Source organism: Gadus chalcogrammus, chromosome 10 (genome assembly GCF_026213295.1).
Source record: "Gadus chalcogrammus isolate NIFS_2021 chromosome 10, NIFS_Gcha_1.0, whole genome shotgun sequence".
NCBI classification, from domain to species: domain Eukaryota; kingdom Metazoa; phylum Chordata; class Actinopteri; order Gadiformes; family Gadidae; genus Gadus; species Gadus chalcogrammus.
The window spans coordinates 22,684,828-22,701,968 of NC_079421.1; the positions used below are offsets into that span (position 1 = coordinate 22,684,828).

Consider the following 17,141-nt stretch of genomic DNA (forward strand, 5'->3'; position numbering starts at 1 on the left):
TATCTGTTACTGAGGTACTAGATAGGGGGGGTGGGGGTGGGGATGAGTGGCTCCTGGGGGGGGGGGTCCTTTGGAAAGACAACCTTGTTATCCAGACAGGGCGAGGAAGCCAGCGTGCACACAGCACGTGCACGCACACACAAGACGTGCACGCACACACACACACAGAAGACGCGATACAGTCAGTAACAGCCTTTTTAATCATTTTTTGAGGGCTGGTAGAGGTCAGAGGTCACCGCCCAGCCGATATGTGGGGTGTGGGGGGGGCTAGGGGGGAAACGAAGGAAGCGGTTATAGCGGGTCGGGGGGGCCCCTGGGAGCCCGTTCGGACCTCGGACCTGGCTCTGCCTGCTCAGGTGCTGCCCCCCGGTGGCCCCCCGGTGGCCGTGCGCCCCCCGGTGGCCCCCTGGTGGCCCCCCGGTGGCCGTGCGCCCCCCGGTGGCCCCCTGGTGGCCCCCGGTGGCCGTGCACCCCCCGGTGGCTGGTCTTGTAAACAACGGGGCAGGGGAGGCGCTGCGCGGCGTGAGGGGCGACGCTCACCCCGTAAACACCGGGAAAAGTCTGATTTAGGACCGTCGGGAGAGGGGGGGGCTCGATGATAACATATATGATAGCAAGAATCACAGTGGCATGGGGGGACCAATCAGAGGGACCTCAGAGGGGGGGGCACAGCTCTGTGTGGAGGGTGTGTGTGTGTGTGTGTGTGTGTGTGTGTGTGTGTGTGTGTGTGTGTGTGTGTGTGTGTGTGTGTGTGTGTGTGTGTGTGTGTGTGTGTGTGTGTGTGTACCGGCAGGTGTCTGACGCGCACACACACACATGGCGGGAAGGGAGAGAACAAAAGCAAAGATTGGGGGCGAATAAATGAAAGAGAAAATAAATGGCAGTAACATTACCCATGAACGTGCACACACACGCACACACACACACACAGACAGACACAGACAGACAGACAGACAGACAGACAGAGCGGGCCTTCCCCCCCAGCCTTCAGCTAATAGAGGCGTGGAGCCGGGCGCGGCCCAGGAAAACCTTCAGAAATGCTATTTGTACAAAAAAAAAAAAATGAAAAAAAAAAAAAAAACAGACCGAACAGCAAGAACCATGAAAGATGGACAGGAGGAAGGAAAGGCTCCTCTCCCGATTAAAACATCTCCAGCAGACTAAAAAGGAAACACACCAATCCAATCATCCTTGAGAAAGAGTTATTGCTGACGTTGTGAAGGACTGATGAAGGGCTGGCTGGATGGTTGGGGGAGGGGGGGAGGGGGGGAGAGGAGGAGGGACAGGACGTGAGGTCACGGAGGGGAGGGGATGTGGGCGGGGCCACGGCTTCGGAGGAACTGGGATTTGGTGGGGATGGTGCATTTCCAATTGTATCCAACCAGTGCCACCAATGTCAATGTACTGGAGGGAGGGGCTGCTGATGTAGATGGAAGGTGTTGTGGTGGGGGGGAGGGGGGGCAGGGCTTGGCATGGGGGGGCGTGGCTCAGGGTGGGGGGGGGGGGCTGGTTTCCAGGGGCAACGGAATGTGTTGACGCGGCGGAGGGGGCTATTGGTCGGAGGGGTTTTCTCTGTTGTCGGCCTCGGCCTTAGTGGGCTGCCCTGGGGAGGGGGCGTGGGGGGGGTGGGAGACTGGGGCGATGCCGTGGGCCAGGGAGCCCTGGACTAGACCCTCCACCCCCACCCCGGCCCCCGCAACGCTGATCAGACCCGGAGGAAATCTGAGACAGAGAGGGAGAGGGGGAGGGAGACAGAGACAGAGAGACAGAGAGACAGAGAGACAGACAGAGAGAGAGACAGAGAGACAGAGAGAGACAGAGAGAGAGACAGAGAGACAGAGAGAGACAGAGAGAGAGACAGACAGAGAGAGAGACAGACAGAGACAGAGAGACAGACAGATGGAAAGACAGAGGAAGAGATGTTACAGGATTTGAACTTCTCATTGAAGACACAGGTTAATCAAAAATCTGTCTTGTCACATGCTTTAAATTACATTAAGATATTTTGCGAAAATAAAAAAAAGGCTTCTATGTTTGCCATCAACAGGAATGTGGTGCTTTCATTACCATATCAATGTACTGTCACAGTATATGATGGTCGCTTGTCACAGCAACCCCGCTGGCATGAGAAAGCCGACACTATTAAGTGTAAAGCGTAAGCAATAGCTGTTAAATGAGCAACCACTTTTCATTGCTCAAACCACTTCTAGTACTACCTACAACTACATGCATACACTAATAAACACAGGGACCACTAGGGTTACATCGACGGGTTAATGGGACATGGGTACATTGGTGAGGGCTAATATGCTTCTAAAGGAAAATCAGTGCTATTGTAATACGCTCTCTACAGTCCCCGTCTAGTCTGCCCTCCCTCGACGCTGCGTCCGTCAGAGACGGCTGTGGTCAAGGCTTCCTTCCTCCACAGTGGAGCCATGCAGGGTTCACCGAGAGCTCAGAGCGCCGGTCGACCGCCCTCTACCCACTGGACACGGACAAACCACCTGGCCACTAGTCAACCAGCGTGTGCAGGACGACCTTACATCAGCAGCACCGACTGGAAGTGGGAGTCAGTCTGACAAAGACGTGAGCGTCTTGGTTTTAGTTTAGACCTCCTACGTGCATAATGAAGCTTTGAGTTCCTACGGCCGTGTCGAAATCTGACCACGGTATCCCACAACACGGACGGGCGGGAGAGAGACACGCTATCACAGAGGGACCGGAGGGGGGCTGTGCTGTCCCTTTGAGTCAGCATAATTATTAATGTCCTGCGGTGCCGAGACTTAAGGCACGTCTTAACAACCTCACAAACACACGACCGACGCATAGCAGCTGTGTTACACCGCAGTAAGCAGCTCCGTCGGAGCGGAGGAGTCAGACAGCCGAGTGTCTTCAGAGGGAAGAAAGTACCATCTAAGAGAAGGTAGCGGTGAGATACCCCCTCCGTTATGAATAGATTAAGACACCCACATAGGGGGCCGTCCTCCCCCGCCCCCGCCGACGGGGGCAGGGGAGGTGTGTGCTGCTAGGGGGCAGTTAGCAAGCCGAGCGGACCTCTTGTTCAGTTAGCGCTGCTAGCGGTCCTCACTGCTGTTGGAACACGTCGGGGGGCGGCGCGGCATGCAGGCGGTCCGGGCTCCGGGCGTACCTGTAGGCCGCAGCTCCGTTGAGCTCCGGGTGCACGGCGGCGGCCTCCATGCTGGGCCACTGCGAGGCGGCCATCAGGTACTCCTTGTTCACGCAGTTCTTCAGGCTGTCGGGGATGCGGCCTGCGGGCGGGAGGGGAAGAGGCGGCACTCAGGGACCCGGCCTTCGGTTCAACGAGGCTACGCTAACGTTGTGGCTAAGCTAACGTTGTGGCTAAGCTAACGTTGTGGCTAAGCTAACGTTGTGGCTATGCTAACAATGTGCCTAAGCTAACGTAGTGGCTATGCTTACGTTGTGACTGGGCGTTGTTGCTACGCTAACAATGTGGTTAAGCTAACGGCTATGCTAACGATGTGGCTAGGCATTGTGGCTAGGCATTGTGGCTACGCTAACGACGCTGGCTCAGCGCAGCTCAACAATAAACGGTTAATGGACTGTATTTATTACAACGCTTCTTTAACCAGTGGCCTCTCAAAGCGCTTCACAATACTGCCTCACAGTCGACCATTCGTGCACACATCCACCCACCGACGGCGGAGTCAGCCCCACTGGGCGACAGCCAGCTGGTCAGGAGGAGTCAGGGTGAGGCGTCTCGCTCAGGGACACCTCGACACTCCGCTAGGAGGAGCCGGGGATCGAACCAGCAACCTTCCGGTCCCCAGCCGACCAGCTCTACCTCATGAGCCACACGAGGGCTACGGCGCTCTGGACTACGAGGCTATGCTAACGATGAGGCTATGCTAACGATGAGGCTATGCTAACGATGAGGCTATGCTAACGATGAGGCTACGCTAATGCTGTGGCTCAGGGCCCTCAGCAGGCCCTCACGTCTCCGGAGAGCAGCCTGGGCTGACAGGGCGTTCAGGCGGAGCGGGGGGGGTCTTACCGGTGATGGCCCGGCGCACCTCCCGGGCTGCCTCCTCGCGGGCCTCCACCGAGGCCTGCTCGCTGTACCAGGACGTGTGGGGGGTGCAGATCAGGTTGGGGGCGTCCTTCAGCGGGCCTGTCGAGAAGCTGCAGGGACGGAGCGCGGTGAGGGACGGTGAGGGGCTGTGTGTGGCTCAACGACTTCCACCCAATCAAATATTAACATAACAAGGCCTAACTTCATTTATATTAGCTTTATCATCAGTCCCACCAGATTAATATCATTAAACAATTACATTGCAGTAGCTTCCCCTTCCAGTGACTTGATAAAACAGAGTGCATCATGGGTGAGGTGCCGGCTGGAGGTACCTGAAGGGCTCCGTCTCGTGGACGTCCAGGGCGGCCCCTCGTATCCGGCCCTCCTTCAGGGCCTGGGCCAGCGCCTTCTCGTCCACCAGCCCTCCTCTGGACGTGTTCACCAGGAAGGCCCCCTGACGCATCTGCAGCACAGAGGCAGAGCCCGCGTTGAGGTTAGGGGGAGGGAGCGTGATGCAACCAGACACACCGAGACGGTCAAACCATTCAACGGTCTCAACGGCAGAAGAGGCCTTATGGAAAGGACTGAATCTGTATGTTCGGTCTAGGTGATACCTACAATCACACCGTTTCCCGGATTAAGATCTTAATGATCGACTGGATTGTATTAACGTCATTTAACAAATGTATCCAATTGATCAATCTAGGATTTTATCTTCTCATCATAATTTAAGCTATGCAACTGTTTTCTTTTTGCATTATTATGCTTTATTCATAACAGAGTTCATTCATTGAGAGTTAGACAGGAAGGAATAGGAGACACAGAGGGGAGGACAAACAGCAAATGACCAACGGCTGGAATCGAACCCGGGTCGCTGCCGGAAGAACTGGGCCCTAATGGTATGCTCTCTGCCCAGTGAGACCCCAGGTGAGCCACCGGGGGCCCAATACAACCACCTGCCCTCCAGCCATCACCTGTTTGATGGTGAGGTGGGGGTGGGGTGGGCTCTCTCACCTGTGTGACGGTGAGGTGGGGGTGGGCTCTCTCACCTGTGTGACGGTGAGGTGGGGGGGGCTCTCTCATCTGTGTGACGGTGAGGTGGGGGTGGGCTCTCTCACCTGTGTGACGGTGAGGTGGGGGGGGGGGCTCTCTCACCTCACCTGTGTGACGGTGAGGTGGGGGGGGGGGCTCTCTCACCTGTTTGATGGTGAAGTCGTTGATGAGGTGGTGGTTGTGCTCGTTGAGGCTGCAGTGCAGGGAGACGCAGTCCGAGTGAATGAGCAGGTCCTGCAGGGTGGCCATGCGCTGCAGGCCCAGGGAGCGCTCCACGCCGTCGGGCAGGTAGGGGTCGTAGAAGATCACCCCGAAGCCAAAGGCCTTGGCGCGGAGGGCCACCGCCTGGCCCACGCGACCTGGGAGGGGAGGGGCCAAGGAGAAAGGGGAGGGGCAGGACGAAAAGGGGAGGGGCAGGGACCAAGGAGAGTACTTAATAGTGTTGGGTCACCAAAGCATGAAGAACACAAGAGGAGATTGAGGAACCACTTGGGGCTGTGGCTTCAGAGGAAAGCATCGGACTAAGGAGGGAAGTGCACTTTGAGTGTCAGAGTGCACTTCCCTCCATAGCGTTCACTCTCTAGAGTGGAGGAAGATAATTCATTTACGTAAGAATCAAATTTCTTTATCTACTATGATTGCGAATTTCCAAAAATAGATTAAATCGATGCTTCATGGTTTAGGTTTGCATTTGAGTGTCAACAGTATTACCGTCAGTTGATATGACTTCGTCAAATATAAAACCCACAGAATAATTACACTTTTATGCCATAATTTGACCGACAGCGGAATGGAGTAGATCCTGAAATAAGAACCCCCATTTACTGAACAAGAATCACTTTTAAATCGAATAGTGACCCCAAGAATCAAGGAAGGAAGCAAGGATTTAAATCGTGAGGTACCGAGAAGTTCCCAGCGGTACCGTGTCCATTCAGGGCATTTAGCGGACGCTTTTATCCGAAAACATTTGTCTTTAGAAAGAGAAACAGCCATATATCAGCTCCAGCACAGTAAGGATGTTCATAGAACAGCACTAACATCACCAGGCACTCTTTAGTCCCTCACTGGTATGGCACCCAGGTATACAGGTGACCTATTAATCCCCTACCGCGCTCCAAGGTCAATTAGGTCTTCCTCACAGAACCTTCAGAGAGAAGATTGGGGATAGTCAGCACCCAGTATCCCCAATACACGCCTTAAACCCAAGGGTGATGGGGCCTTCTGTGGTTGCCCTCAAACTCTGGATGCCCTTCCTTTATATATCAAGTCCTCTCCCACCATTGACTGCTTTAAGACCAACTTTAAGACTCCCAAGGCTTCATCTACCATCTTTTCCTTTCTCCCCCTGATGTCTCCATGATACATTACTATAGCTGTTGTACTATTGTCAGCGTCTTGTTTGTTAAGCCCTTTGGGTCCACCCTGTTCGGTTCGATGCGCTCTATAACCAGTAGTCGTGACTCACCCAGTCCGATGATGCCCAGCGTCTCCCCTCGGATGGTTAAGCCCTTTGGGTCCACCCTGTTCGGTTCAATGTGCTCTATAACCAGTAGTCGTGACTCACCCAGTCCGATGATGCCCAGCGTCTCCCCTCGGATGCGTGCGGCGCCCCCGGCCACCTCCCGGATCTGCTCCACGCTGGCGGCGCGGGTGCCCTCGCGCAGCGCCTGGTGCATCCAGGTGACCCGCCGGTACAGGTTGAGGATCAGACACAGCGACGTGTCCGCCGTCTCCTCCACAGAGGACGCCGGCACGTTGCACACGGCGATGCCTGGAGGGGGGGGGGGGGAGAGGCAGGCTTCAGGGGGCTGCTGGGAGGACCCGGAGCTCCTCATGGAGCCGTCCGTCAGACAGTAGAGGGGGGATGCGTGTGGATATCTGTTTCAGGCTGACTCCGCCTGCCTGTTTGAGGTCATTTAGATTCTAGACCACTCCCGGCTCATTACCGACCCATTCGGACACGTTTTCACTGATTGGTTCAGAGAATCCATGATGAATGTCAATCACAGGTCCGTGAAACACTTGAAAGACGTTTCACTGGCGTAGAAACGTAGGGAGGAAGGGAGCACGGAGGCTGGGGAACTGTTTTAGGGGGTCTAGTTTCAAAATCTTGCCCTCTTCTGCTCTACCTTGCTATTTTGTTTTGCAACTCCCAAATCTTCCCTGCAGCAGCGTTGAAGAGCACCTACCATATCACCAGGTGTGATAGTGACTACAAGAGGTTCCATAATCTGCCCTGGCCTGGCCTGTGACTTCACATGTTGCAGTGTCGTCGTCCCCCCCGTCCCCCCCGATGTAAGATGGATAGATAAGCCTTTCATTTGCTACAGTCCACTGGATAGGCCGGTCGAACCAGGAGTCATCTGGGTGGACACAAGGACTTCTGAGGTCACCAGGTCACAGGGCAGATTTTGAAGCTGCTTGTAGTGTTAATCACTCACAGCTGGTGGTAAAAGAGGGGCTTTCCTTAAATGAAACTTCCATTGGTGTCTAGAGAGCCATGTTGTACCCGGTCAGTATGAGGAACAGTAATCTACTGGTTAGGGTGGATTACACCAAGCCAAACGGTTGTGGGTGTAAACCTCAATATTCGCAGTCTACCGATTTAGTCATCCCTTAGCGAGATGCCTAACCCTAAATGATCTGTATGGTATGCCTCTAAAAATGTTCACTTCTAGAGGTCTGCATTGATTCAATGTGTTGATATGCCCAGGTCGTAGTGTGGAAACACGCTTTCCAGGACATGACAGGAAAACCATCCATCACAACCTCTGCATACAACTGATCCCCCCATGATGCCTCTATCAGAATACCCCACTGGAAGAGGGGGGGGGGGGGTGATAACAGACACTAGGACCCCAGTCAGGGGCCCCCCGCGTGTGTGTGTGGGGGGGAACGGCGCCCTCACCGAGCTCAGCGGCCGCTTTGATGTCCACGTTGTCGAAGCCAGAGCCGATGCGCACGATGACGCGCAGGCCTTTGAACTTGTCCAGGTCGTCTCTGGACAGGGTGATGGTGTGGTACAGGAGGGCGCCCACTGCCTCGTTCAGCACCTGGAGGGACACACACACACACACACACACACACACACACACACACACACACACACACACACACACACACACACACACACACACACACACACACACACACACACACACACACACACACACACACACACGTTGTAGAATTCATTTGATAGAAGCACCTGTACACGGGGAGCTATTGGTGTGTGTTTGGAGTCATGTCGTGGGTTATAATACTGACTTTGTTACGGTAATAGACTAAGGCGGGACCAAATTAGATTGACAGCCTCCAGGAAGATCAACTCGTTTTCTTTTGCTTCGTAAACAAGCTATAAATAAATTCTAAGGAAACACATTTGGAAAAAATAGCAATGATCGCTAGAAACCTACCAAAAATAGGCTTAATTATGATGCACTAAATGGATCAATAGTCTTATGAAATGAGGTACCGAAATGATGTCCATACATAACATTAAAATCCTATTTAAAACGCTTTGACGCGAGTGTACATTGCTACAATCAAACGGTTAACTATTCAACAGGCGGTTTAAATAAAGGCAGGTCAAACAGTTCACTCCCAGACGGGGACTCAGCCGTCATGGTTGGCCTTTGCGGGCCCAGTCAAAAGTGGCATTTAAACGCTCTCCAGGTAATCCAGGGGACAGGTCTGAACAGCGCCCCAGAGCGCTCACTGGGGCGCTGAGCAGCGCTCACCGGGGCGCTGAGCGGCGCTCACCTTCTCGTGGATCTCCTGCGTGGACTGGGCGTCGCAGAAGGCCACCGTGGCCACGTCCTTCAGGATGGGCATCTCCACCGTGCAGTCCCGCCCGTCCAGCAGCGCCACCAGCGGCCGGGGGTGCATGGGCCCGTTCAGGATAGGGGGGCGGATGCCTGGGGGGGCAGGGCGGTTAGGAGCCGTGGTGACGCGCCTGAGACGCCTTATCAACAACACGCGAAAAATACCTCAAAGACCAGGGCACACATTGCAAGGCCCGTTATCCGTCTCCATATCTGTCTGGACCAGGGAGGCCCTGAGCCTTATGGGTAACCCCCCCACAACACCAACGGCCACACGGAGGACACAGACCATTCAGAGCAACCCAATTCTGCCCAATACCTAACATGCAATAACTGCTTTGATAACTAACAAGGTAAAACCCTGGGTGAGTGTGTGTGCATCTGGCGGTGGTCCCTCTATGGTAGCATTAATGCAGTGCTGTAACTGAATCTGCGATGGCGTCTGGGGGGGGGGGGGGGGGCGACGGCTTCCTGGCATCTAGCGCCTAGGCTTGCATACTATGGCGTAGTGCAAGCGTGGCCGTGAGCGATTTAGACGAGAGCAAGAACCATGACGGCACGCAGAAGCAGTGTCAGCACAGGAAGAAAGAGAAACCTGGCCGAGTCACCGTGTGAGAGCGGGGCGCGGGGGGAGCGGGGCGCGGGGGGAAGTGGGGGAGGGTCGGGGAGAGGGTGGAGTGTGAGGAACGGGGGAGGGGTGCACAGAAAATGTCACGGTGGTGGTGGTGGTGGTTGGTTCACGGCAGTCTGAGTCATGACCCAAATTCTCACATATACCCCCCCCCACACACTCACAGACAGACACTCAAAACAACCCACTCCCCGTAGAAAAAAACAAAACAAAACCAGGTGCACGCACACACAATCAATCACACACACACACACACACAGCGTCGGCAGCTGCAGTGGTACATCCCTCTGTGCAGCACATGTGTGCGATCAGCTAGAGACGGTGACGACATACCGAATCACAGCATTACCGAAAGACGGACGTTTTTGGGCACGCATCGCGGCCAAGTTAATCGTTAATCTGAGGCGGCCAGTGGACAGAGAAACACTCAAATCCTTTAAAAAGAGATCGGCGCGTTTTGGACTCGCTGGGGCATGGTGTGGCAAAGCACAACCGATGTAAGAAAATGTCCTACTGCTACGTCTGGGGGGGGGTGCTTTGCGTGGACGAGGAGCCAGAGGTAACCGTGGTAAAGGGGAGGAGGAGGGAGCAGAGCTGGCCCGAGGGAGGGCAGCAGGGGGGGGGGAAAACAAATATTTGTGAATACTTCCTCTGACGTAAGAACACTTAAAAATGCACACCGACACACACACACACACACACACACACACACACACACACACACACACACACACACACACACACACACACACACACACACACACACACACACACACAGTGCGAGGTAAGAAAGGCAGAGCAACACACTCGCACACAGCAGCACGCCCACTGGCCCGTTACCGTCGCGTAGATGAACAATACGGTGCACTCCGTTTGTTGGGGCAAGTCATAGCTAGCACCAGGAGACTCGGTCTGGGAGAGCTTTGTTTAATGAACACTCCCTACGCTGAACCACCGGGCTCGGCGCACACGGCCAGACAAAGGAAACCACCGCCGGAAAAAATGATACGAGCCCTGGAAATATCCAAGTAGGCATACGCACAGAGAGCCCGAGTGAAAGACGCCGACATATTTGAGGCCTACAAAGCACAAGCATGGCGGCGCACACAATGCTATTCATTCAGTGATTCATTCATTCTCCCACCCACCACCCGCTGCCTCCCTCCTCCCCTCTCTTCCTCCAGCCATGGTGGGAGGAATATGAGAGAGCGAGCGGGCGAGGGGGAGAAAGCAAAAGGCAGAAAGGAAGAAGGAGGGGGAGGGGCAGGGAATGATGATAATGCAGCAAGCAGCAGTACTCCACCCAGACACACACAGTAATTCAATTCCTTTTTAACGGCTACATCGACACACGCACACACACACACGCACAAACGCAGCGAGCAGAAAAAGGAAACTGCACACACGGCCGCTGCCCTACGCCCACAGCCGATCGCTGTACAAACATAGCTTCAAAGACACATTTTAAAAACATACAAGCACCGAACCTTGCATTATGAAGTCAGTCGGCCTGTCTTCCTCTCTCTCTCTCTCTCTCACTCTCTCTGTGGCCTTGCTCTCCCTCTATCGTTCTTTTTTCCCCCCTCTCTCTGTCAGACTGTTCTTGGCTGGCTGGATCCCAGCTGTCATCCACACCCAGCCCCTCCCCCAGAGCCAGCCTCCAATCACAGGGTCCTCCATTGAAGGCCAGCCAACCAGCAATAACCTCATTAGCATAACCAGTCTGCGAGCGAGGGCGGTTTGGCTGTTGTCGTTTTTTAAAGAGACAGCTGGCCTGTTTCCCTGTAGCTGCGGCCGCGACCCTTCACCTCTTCCTCTCCCTCCAGCTCGTCTCCAGAGACTCCCCGACCGTTCCCTCCATTTTAGTTCTCCATTATGCCCGAGCCACACCACTTCAAACACACTCTTAACATTGATTTTTTTGGGGGGGCAATAAAATACCTGCCGTCTTTGAGTGGATTTTTTTTTTTTTACAATTTTTTTTTTTGGTATCGAAAGACCGATTATTTTTTTTTTAACAAGCGTTACCAGCAAGAATTACGTTTTACTAAAATAAATCCCGGTTCTTGCTCGGATTGAAAACTGTGGCCGTGACATATTAAGGATTCCCCGGCAGGCCGTGTAGATAATGATGCGGTTACCAGCGCCCCAATATAATCCTGCATCCTCTGAATAAATGACTGCTTAATGTATCAAAACACACGTCAATGGATAACATGGGGGGGGGGGGGGGGTCTACACGTGGAGGGCCTCGCAGTGATAAATATCAGCAACACGGGTCGATCAGGGTGCTCTGACTTCGTGTTTCTTGGCAGATGGAGCCCGGTGCATAGCCTCTCAACACAAGGCAGCCGACATAGCATACCACTACCACTCTGCAATTAAAGGAACGTTTGGACCTATTAAAGAGTTGGGAGTGCATACATATGCGACAATTCCACCACAAAAAAATAATGCTATTCCCTGCTGATCTTAATTATTGATTATCTTGTGTATGTTCCTACGGCATTTCACTGAAAAAAAAAAATCTGACCTAGACAAAGGGCATGTGCGATCAGAAATTAAGTATTATTTCTAACATCACAATGGGATTGGGGCGTCACATTGAGTTCTTTGGCAGCGTAATGGGTACTCAAGGGAATTATAAGAACACAAAACACATTTAAAACAGTTGCAGCATGCTGTACGGGCCAGACGTATTAAATACTTTACTCAAAATTAGATTCTTATTTCTTTAACTTGACCCGAGCCGTCCGCCGCCACACCCCCAGCCTAACAACCACACCCACCCCCGACAAACCGCTCATTATTAGTCTATAACATCACATAGACTACAGGGCTATGGCAGCACCATTCATCCCAATTTGAGCCTGCCTGTTAAGGAACGGTTAGATACGTCACGCTTCACAACAAACGGCATCCCGTATCCTGTCCCCAGAGCAGGAGGCTAACAGAGGCATTCTGCACACATGCAAGTCTGTAATTAAATGTCTAATTCAATAACGCACGAGACAAGGAACACAATTAAAAACTCACTATACATTTATCCATCACTCAATTGTATTTTAGTTATTGCGATCTACCCAATATTGCTTTGAGGGAGACATGTAAACCACGGGAGGCACACAGGCAGCACACACAGGTAGTTGCCTGGTGATAAAACAAAGCATGCGCCCCCAGTGGACCAGCCCACCGATTAGTCTCTCTGATTACAGCCGCTCGGGCGTACGGTCCACAAACAACACTTCCAAGTCTCAACGCTGTTTAGGAAAAATGATTTTGATGTGGTTTGGTATGGTACAACATAATTAAAATAGAACATACTGCCACCACTGAGGTTTTCATAGAGCTAAAACGCAGACTGTTGCATGATGAATACAAATTCAACATTTTTGCAATTAATCGAATATAGGTTATTCCATAGATATAAAAAATAGTTGAATGAAAAGTACAGGCATTCTATCTATTTGAGGTAGCTTGAGTAATAACTCAATAAATAAAAATATATATGCTAGTCTATATAATTTTCCTAGGGAAAAATACATTCTGGGGGTCGCTTGCATTGCAGAATCAACTGTTGTGACATGCCAGAAAAAGCAATGCTTTAAAATGTTCATATTTCCTTTAAATTGGGTTTAATAGGTCAGCAAGCATAGCAAGTGGTCGTCTTAGCTGGTGCTGTAGTTAATTTGCTGTCCAATGTGTGCTGTATAATGTCAAATGTGCAGTCTCCCTTCTGTGCTTGTGGAAATTGGGTAAAGTGTTCTGCAAACCTCAGCTTATGTTGTAAATGGGGACATTGTATATGGGAGATAAATGGCCTTAATGAAGTTCACGTGTCTAAAAGAACTTCACTCATCATTATTATATGGCGTTCGGCTTTTTTGTGCCACCCATTCACCATTAACAGATATCCTAAAGCAAGATTATATGCCACACTGTATGGTTCTCAAGAAATAGCTTATTTAAGTGCAATAGGTGGAATTTCTAAATGTTTCCTCCAAGACGTTTTACATAAATGCATAAAAAAAAATGGATAAAAAAATGTATCTGTACAATGATTGGACCATGACCAAACACTGTTTATAACTATTCAGTACTATAATCATAAACATTGTATCCAATATGCATAGCTGTTTTATACCATATAATAAACATTGCATTGACTGTGCTTCTATGGAGTACTACACATTTTTCTGTTGAGAGATTGAGAAAACTCACCCTCACAGATACGGTCCAGTCTCTGGCGCTTCACTTTGTGTTTGTCCATCAGAGCCATAGACTATATAGTCTTAACCCAGGACACAGCAGAATAGGACAAATCCAAATCCAAGATAGGCAACTCCAATGCGGTCCGCTAAACTACACCTGAAAACGAACGAAACAATGAGATACTTTAGATACGCAAATTCCAGTTTGCAGCAACAACATTATCTTTTGTTTCCAAATTGACAAGAACATGAATATGAAAACCACATTATCTGCACACCCTCACAGACACACCATGCTATTAAATAGAGACTTTCAGTAAGAATCCATAAGAAGTGCCCACCTATGCATACTTCTTAGACCACTCGGACTTACCAGCAAAACAGTCCTGGAAATGTCCCTGTGCCAAGGAGCTTACAGTCCAGTTTGCCCTGGTAACAGAAATTATGGAAATAAAGTCATCATTTGGTCAAAGATACAATCTAGGAAGCGGTTGTTGCTTAAATACATAATAGTATCCACATCTACCCCGTATTCGTTACTTTATTCAACTTTAAACAGAAGTAACGTTAGTATGCATGTCCTGGCGGAGTTAAAGCCGCTCACAGCCCCACTTCACCGTAATAGAAAAACATGAATACAAAGTTGGCGGAACATCGCTGACGATCACCATCCAATAACGCACAACAGCATAAATAACGGACACACAAATCAAACACAGCTCAACTTACTTTAACTTTAGTTAAAAACAAACTAAAAAACTACGACTGTTGAGCGATGCACCCGTTAGTCTGCAACGAAGCTAAACGGGCTAGCGTTAGCTCCAAAACTTAGTAGCGCGAAGGCTAAAACCTGTGTGTAAAAAAAAAAACTAATAACCCGGGAAAAAAAAGTACCAAGTACGCCGATAACCAGGGTTTCCCACACGGAATCCAAACATCACACCACTATGCATCAGTTCGGACCCGAATCAACCTCAAACTCCTTTCAGACGTGTTGTTAGCATTAAGTTGTTAAACTTTTTTACACAGAGCATGGAGCTAACGCTTAGGCTAACGCTGAGGCTAAAGCTGGCTCTCCCAACACCCCAGGGTTAATGATCACCACCCCGCAGCACGACACATCAATAAACCCCTGGGGACACCCACCAGCAAGTAACAGCACCTCTCGTTTTATTGTAATCAACAGAAGCCAGTGAAGCGTTTGCACCCCGGCTAACGGTTAGCTAACGTGAGCTAGCATGCCCGTGCGTGTGTATGTGTGTCTGAGTGTGTGTGTGTGTGTGTATGTGTGTGAGTGTGTGTGTGAGCGACAGGCTAACGGGAGCCTCGTCTCCGTCCGAGTTGTTATCAGCGCTGTGAGTGTGGCGCTACAATGTTAATTTATACCCTGCGTTAACGTGTTAGACTCACTCAAACAACGGGGGCACGTTGGAAACCTTTCTAGGCGGGTGTCGGCGAGTGGCATTCGTGAGCCCGAGTCACCGGATCATGCGGTAATAGTGGATTATTTACCCCGATTCAACTCTTTGAGGAGTGCTGAAACAGTGTGCGTGCGTCGGCGGTGTTCCCTCTCTCCCGATCGCCATGAAATAAAAATAGAGGAAGTCGTTTGTGTGAAGGGAGGTCACCCGGTTCGAGGAGAGGCGGTCGAGGATTGGAAGGAGCGCCCCCGCCTTCACGGCGGAGCAGCGTCTCTGACAGGGATCTGAAGTACAAGGGCCGGTGTGATGTCCTTTACACCTAGTTTAATGATTCTAGCAAAGTTTTCATCTTGGGGTGCAATGGATGAACCGGTTTGTGTTCATGCCTGGGGTCGATTTAACTTTAAATCTAACGTTCAGGCGACAAGGCCTCGACAAGACACATTGCACAAGTTTGAGAAAGACGCTGTCTGCAAGTTGTAGTTGAGTCTGCAACACTGGATACTTTTTGGCAAATCCGACCTACGCAGAATTGTACCACTAGATGTCACTATTAATGTATATAAAAATGATTACAGCTGGATAGGCTACGACAATGCTGCATGAGAGAATATGCCAAATTACTATTGAGGTTGTTAGAACAAAACAGGACATGAAATGGAGAAAGCCATTCTCTATTCAACTTTATTTGTACACAAATTGTGTAATTTGAATCCATTTGAAAACGCATTAAAAAAAATCATCTCTAAAGGCCACCAATACTTAGCATCACTTCTTGATTCTTATTCCCTAGAACTCACAGAATAGGCACAATATTGTACACCGTGTATTTACAATGTTCCCTATTGGATCAAACTGCAGCATAGGCTAATTTATTGTTTATTATAGTGCATGTGCAACTCCGTCATTGCATTGATGTTAAAGAGTCCAAAGACTCATAACATCCCACTCGAACACTTAATAACACAAACAAAAATAAACCATTTGGATTCTGCCCTTACAGCTTAAGGCATGACCAACATAAACTATAGCATAAAACACGTAATTAATGTTGACAAAAGTTACATTAATTTCCAAAAAAAATGAAGGGAGCCCCCTCCATGTAATACGTTTTCTATTACAAGAAAGGCTAAGCAAAGTTAATCTTTGCTGATGATAGGGTATGCCACTGGGTCAAATAAAATGCATGACAGCACAGCAGCCATTAGATTAGATGTGCTTCTGAAGAGCTCGTTTTACATAGACGGTCTTTGAATTACTGGGACAATCTGGAATGTATTCACTCTTTTTGAAGCAATACAGCAATCATCAATGACCATCTTTCTGAGGAAAAAAAACAAAAACATCCCAACAATGTATCAAGTTAAATTTCATGCGTCTTAAATAAACATTTTAGGCTTAGGTCAAGAATGAGAAGTGCATGTGAACAGCAAGTCAGTCTTGCAAGCTCATTTACTGCTGGCTCAAGCCATCTGTGCAGGTTATTTCTGTTGTAGTATACAAAATATCCACCTAATTAATGTGCGCCAGTCATTAGTGATGTGGATTAGGATGCATAAAACAGCATTTCCTGATTAAGACTTAAATCACGTTATGGTCCATAAGCTAGAATACTGTGTGCCCAACATTAATGTGTGTGCTTTGTAGCTGATGGGTTGCTGAATAGGCAGGCACCATTACATTCTTATGAAATGCTAATTGATTTTTGCTCAAGATGATAATATTGTATTTTGATATCTGCATTTCTCCTTACTAAAAAAGGATCTCAACATGTGCGTTAGGAGGGCAGCCGGCTCCCAAACAAAGAAAATCTGCCATATAGTGCGTGTTCAGTTACATGTGTGGTCAACATGTCGACTGTACACAGTCAAGTCAAGTCAAGGAGGAGGAGGAGGAGGAGGAGGAGGAGGAGGAGGAGGAGGAGGAGGAGGAGGAGGAGGAGGGGGAGGG

General features: G+C 50.3%; 1 protein-coding gene across 6 annotated transcripts; it reads right to left on the minus strand.

Moving 5' to 3' along the window:
• Positions 1–1,550: 1,550 nt before the first annotated feature.
• Positions 1,551–15,387, minus strand: ctbp1 (C-terminal binding protein 1). 6 transcript variants are annotated; one of them, XM_056600740.1, is made up of 11 exons: positions 15,283–15,387; positions 14,144–14,199; positions 13,781–13,927; positions 8,867–9,021; positions 8,013–8,157; positions 6,669–6,875; positions 5,249–5,463; positions 4,384–4,514; positions 4,034–4,161; positions 3,149–3,269; positions 1,551–1,722 (listed from the first exon to the last, which is right to left on the minus strand). In XM_056600740.1, exons 3-11 carry the CDS (start codon positions 13,836–13,838, stop codon positions 1,551–1,553), a joined length of 1,332 nt encoding a protein of 443 aa, XP_056456715.1. In that variant the 5' UTR covers positions 13,839–13,927; positions 14,144–14,199; positions 15,283–15,387. The 6 variants fall into 6 exon arrangements, with proteins under 6 accessions (XP_056456715.1, XP_056456716.1, XP_056456717.1 ...); XM_056600741.1 differs by having other exon boundaries at positions 15,181–15,368; XM_056600742.1 differs by lacking the exon at positions 15,283–15,387 and adding an exon at positions 14,917–15,168.
• Between the last annotated feature and the right edge of the window lie 1,754 nt (positions 15,388–17,141).

Bases quoted from the DNA above. Each gene is read 5' to 3' on its own strand.
- ctbp1 (XM_056600740.1), bottom strand. From the start codon at position 13,838: ATGGCTCTGATGGACAAACACAAAGTGAAGCGCCAGAGACTGGACCGT. The intron at 9,022-13,780 runs GTGAGTTTTCTC...CTGCCCCCCCAG, and splicing joins ACTGGACCGTATCTGTGAGG to GCATCCGCCCCCCTATCCTG. The intron at 4,162-4,383 runs GTACCTCCAGCC...CCGTCCCTGCAG, and splicing joins CACGAGACGGAGCCCTTCAG to CTTCTCGACAGGCCCGCTGA.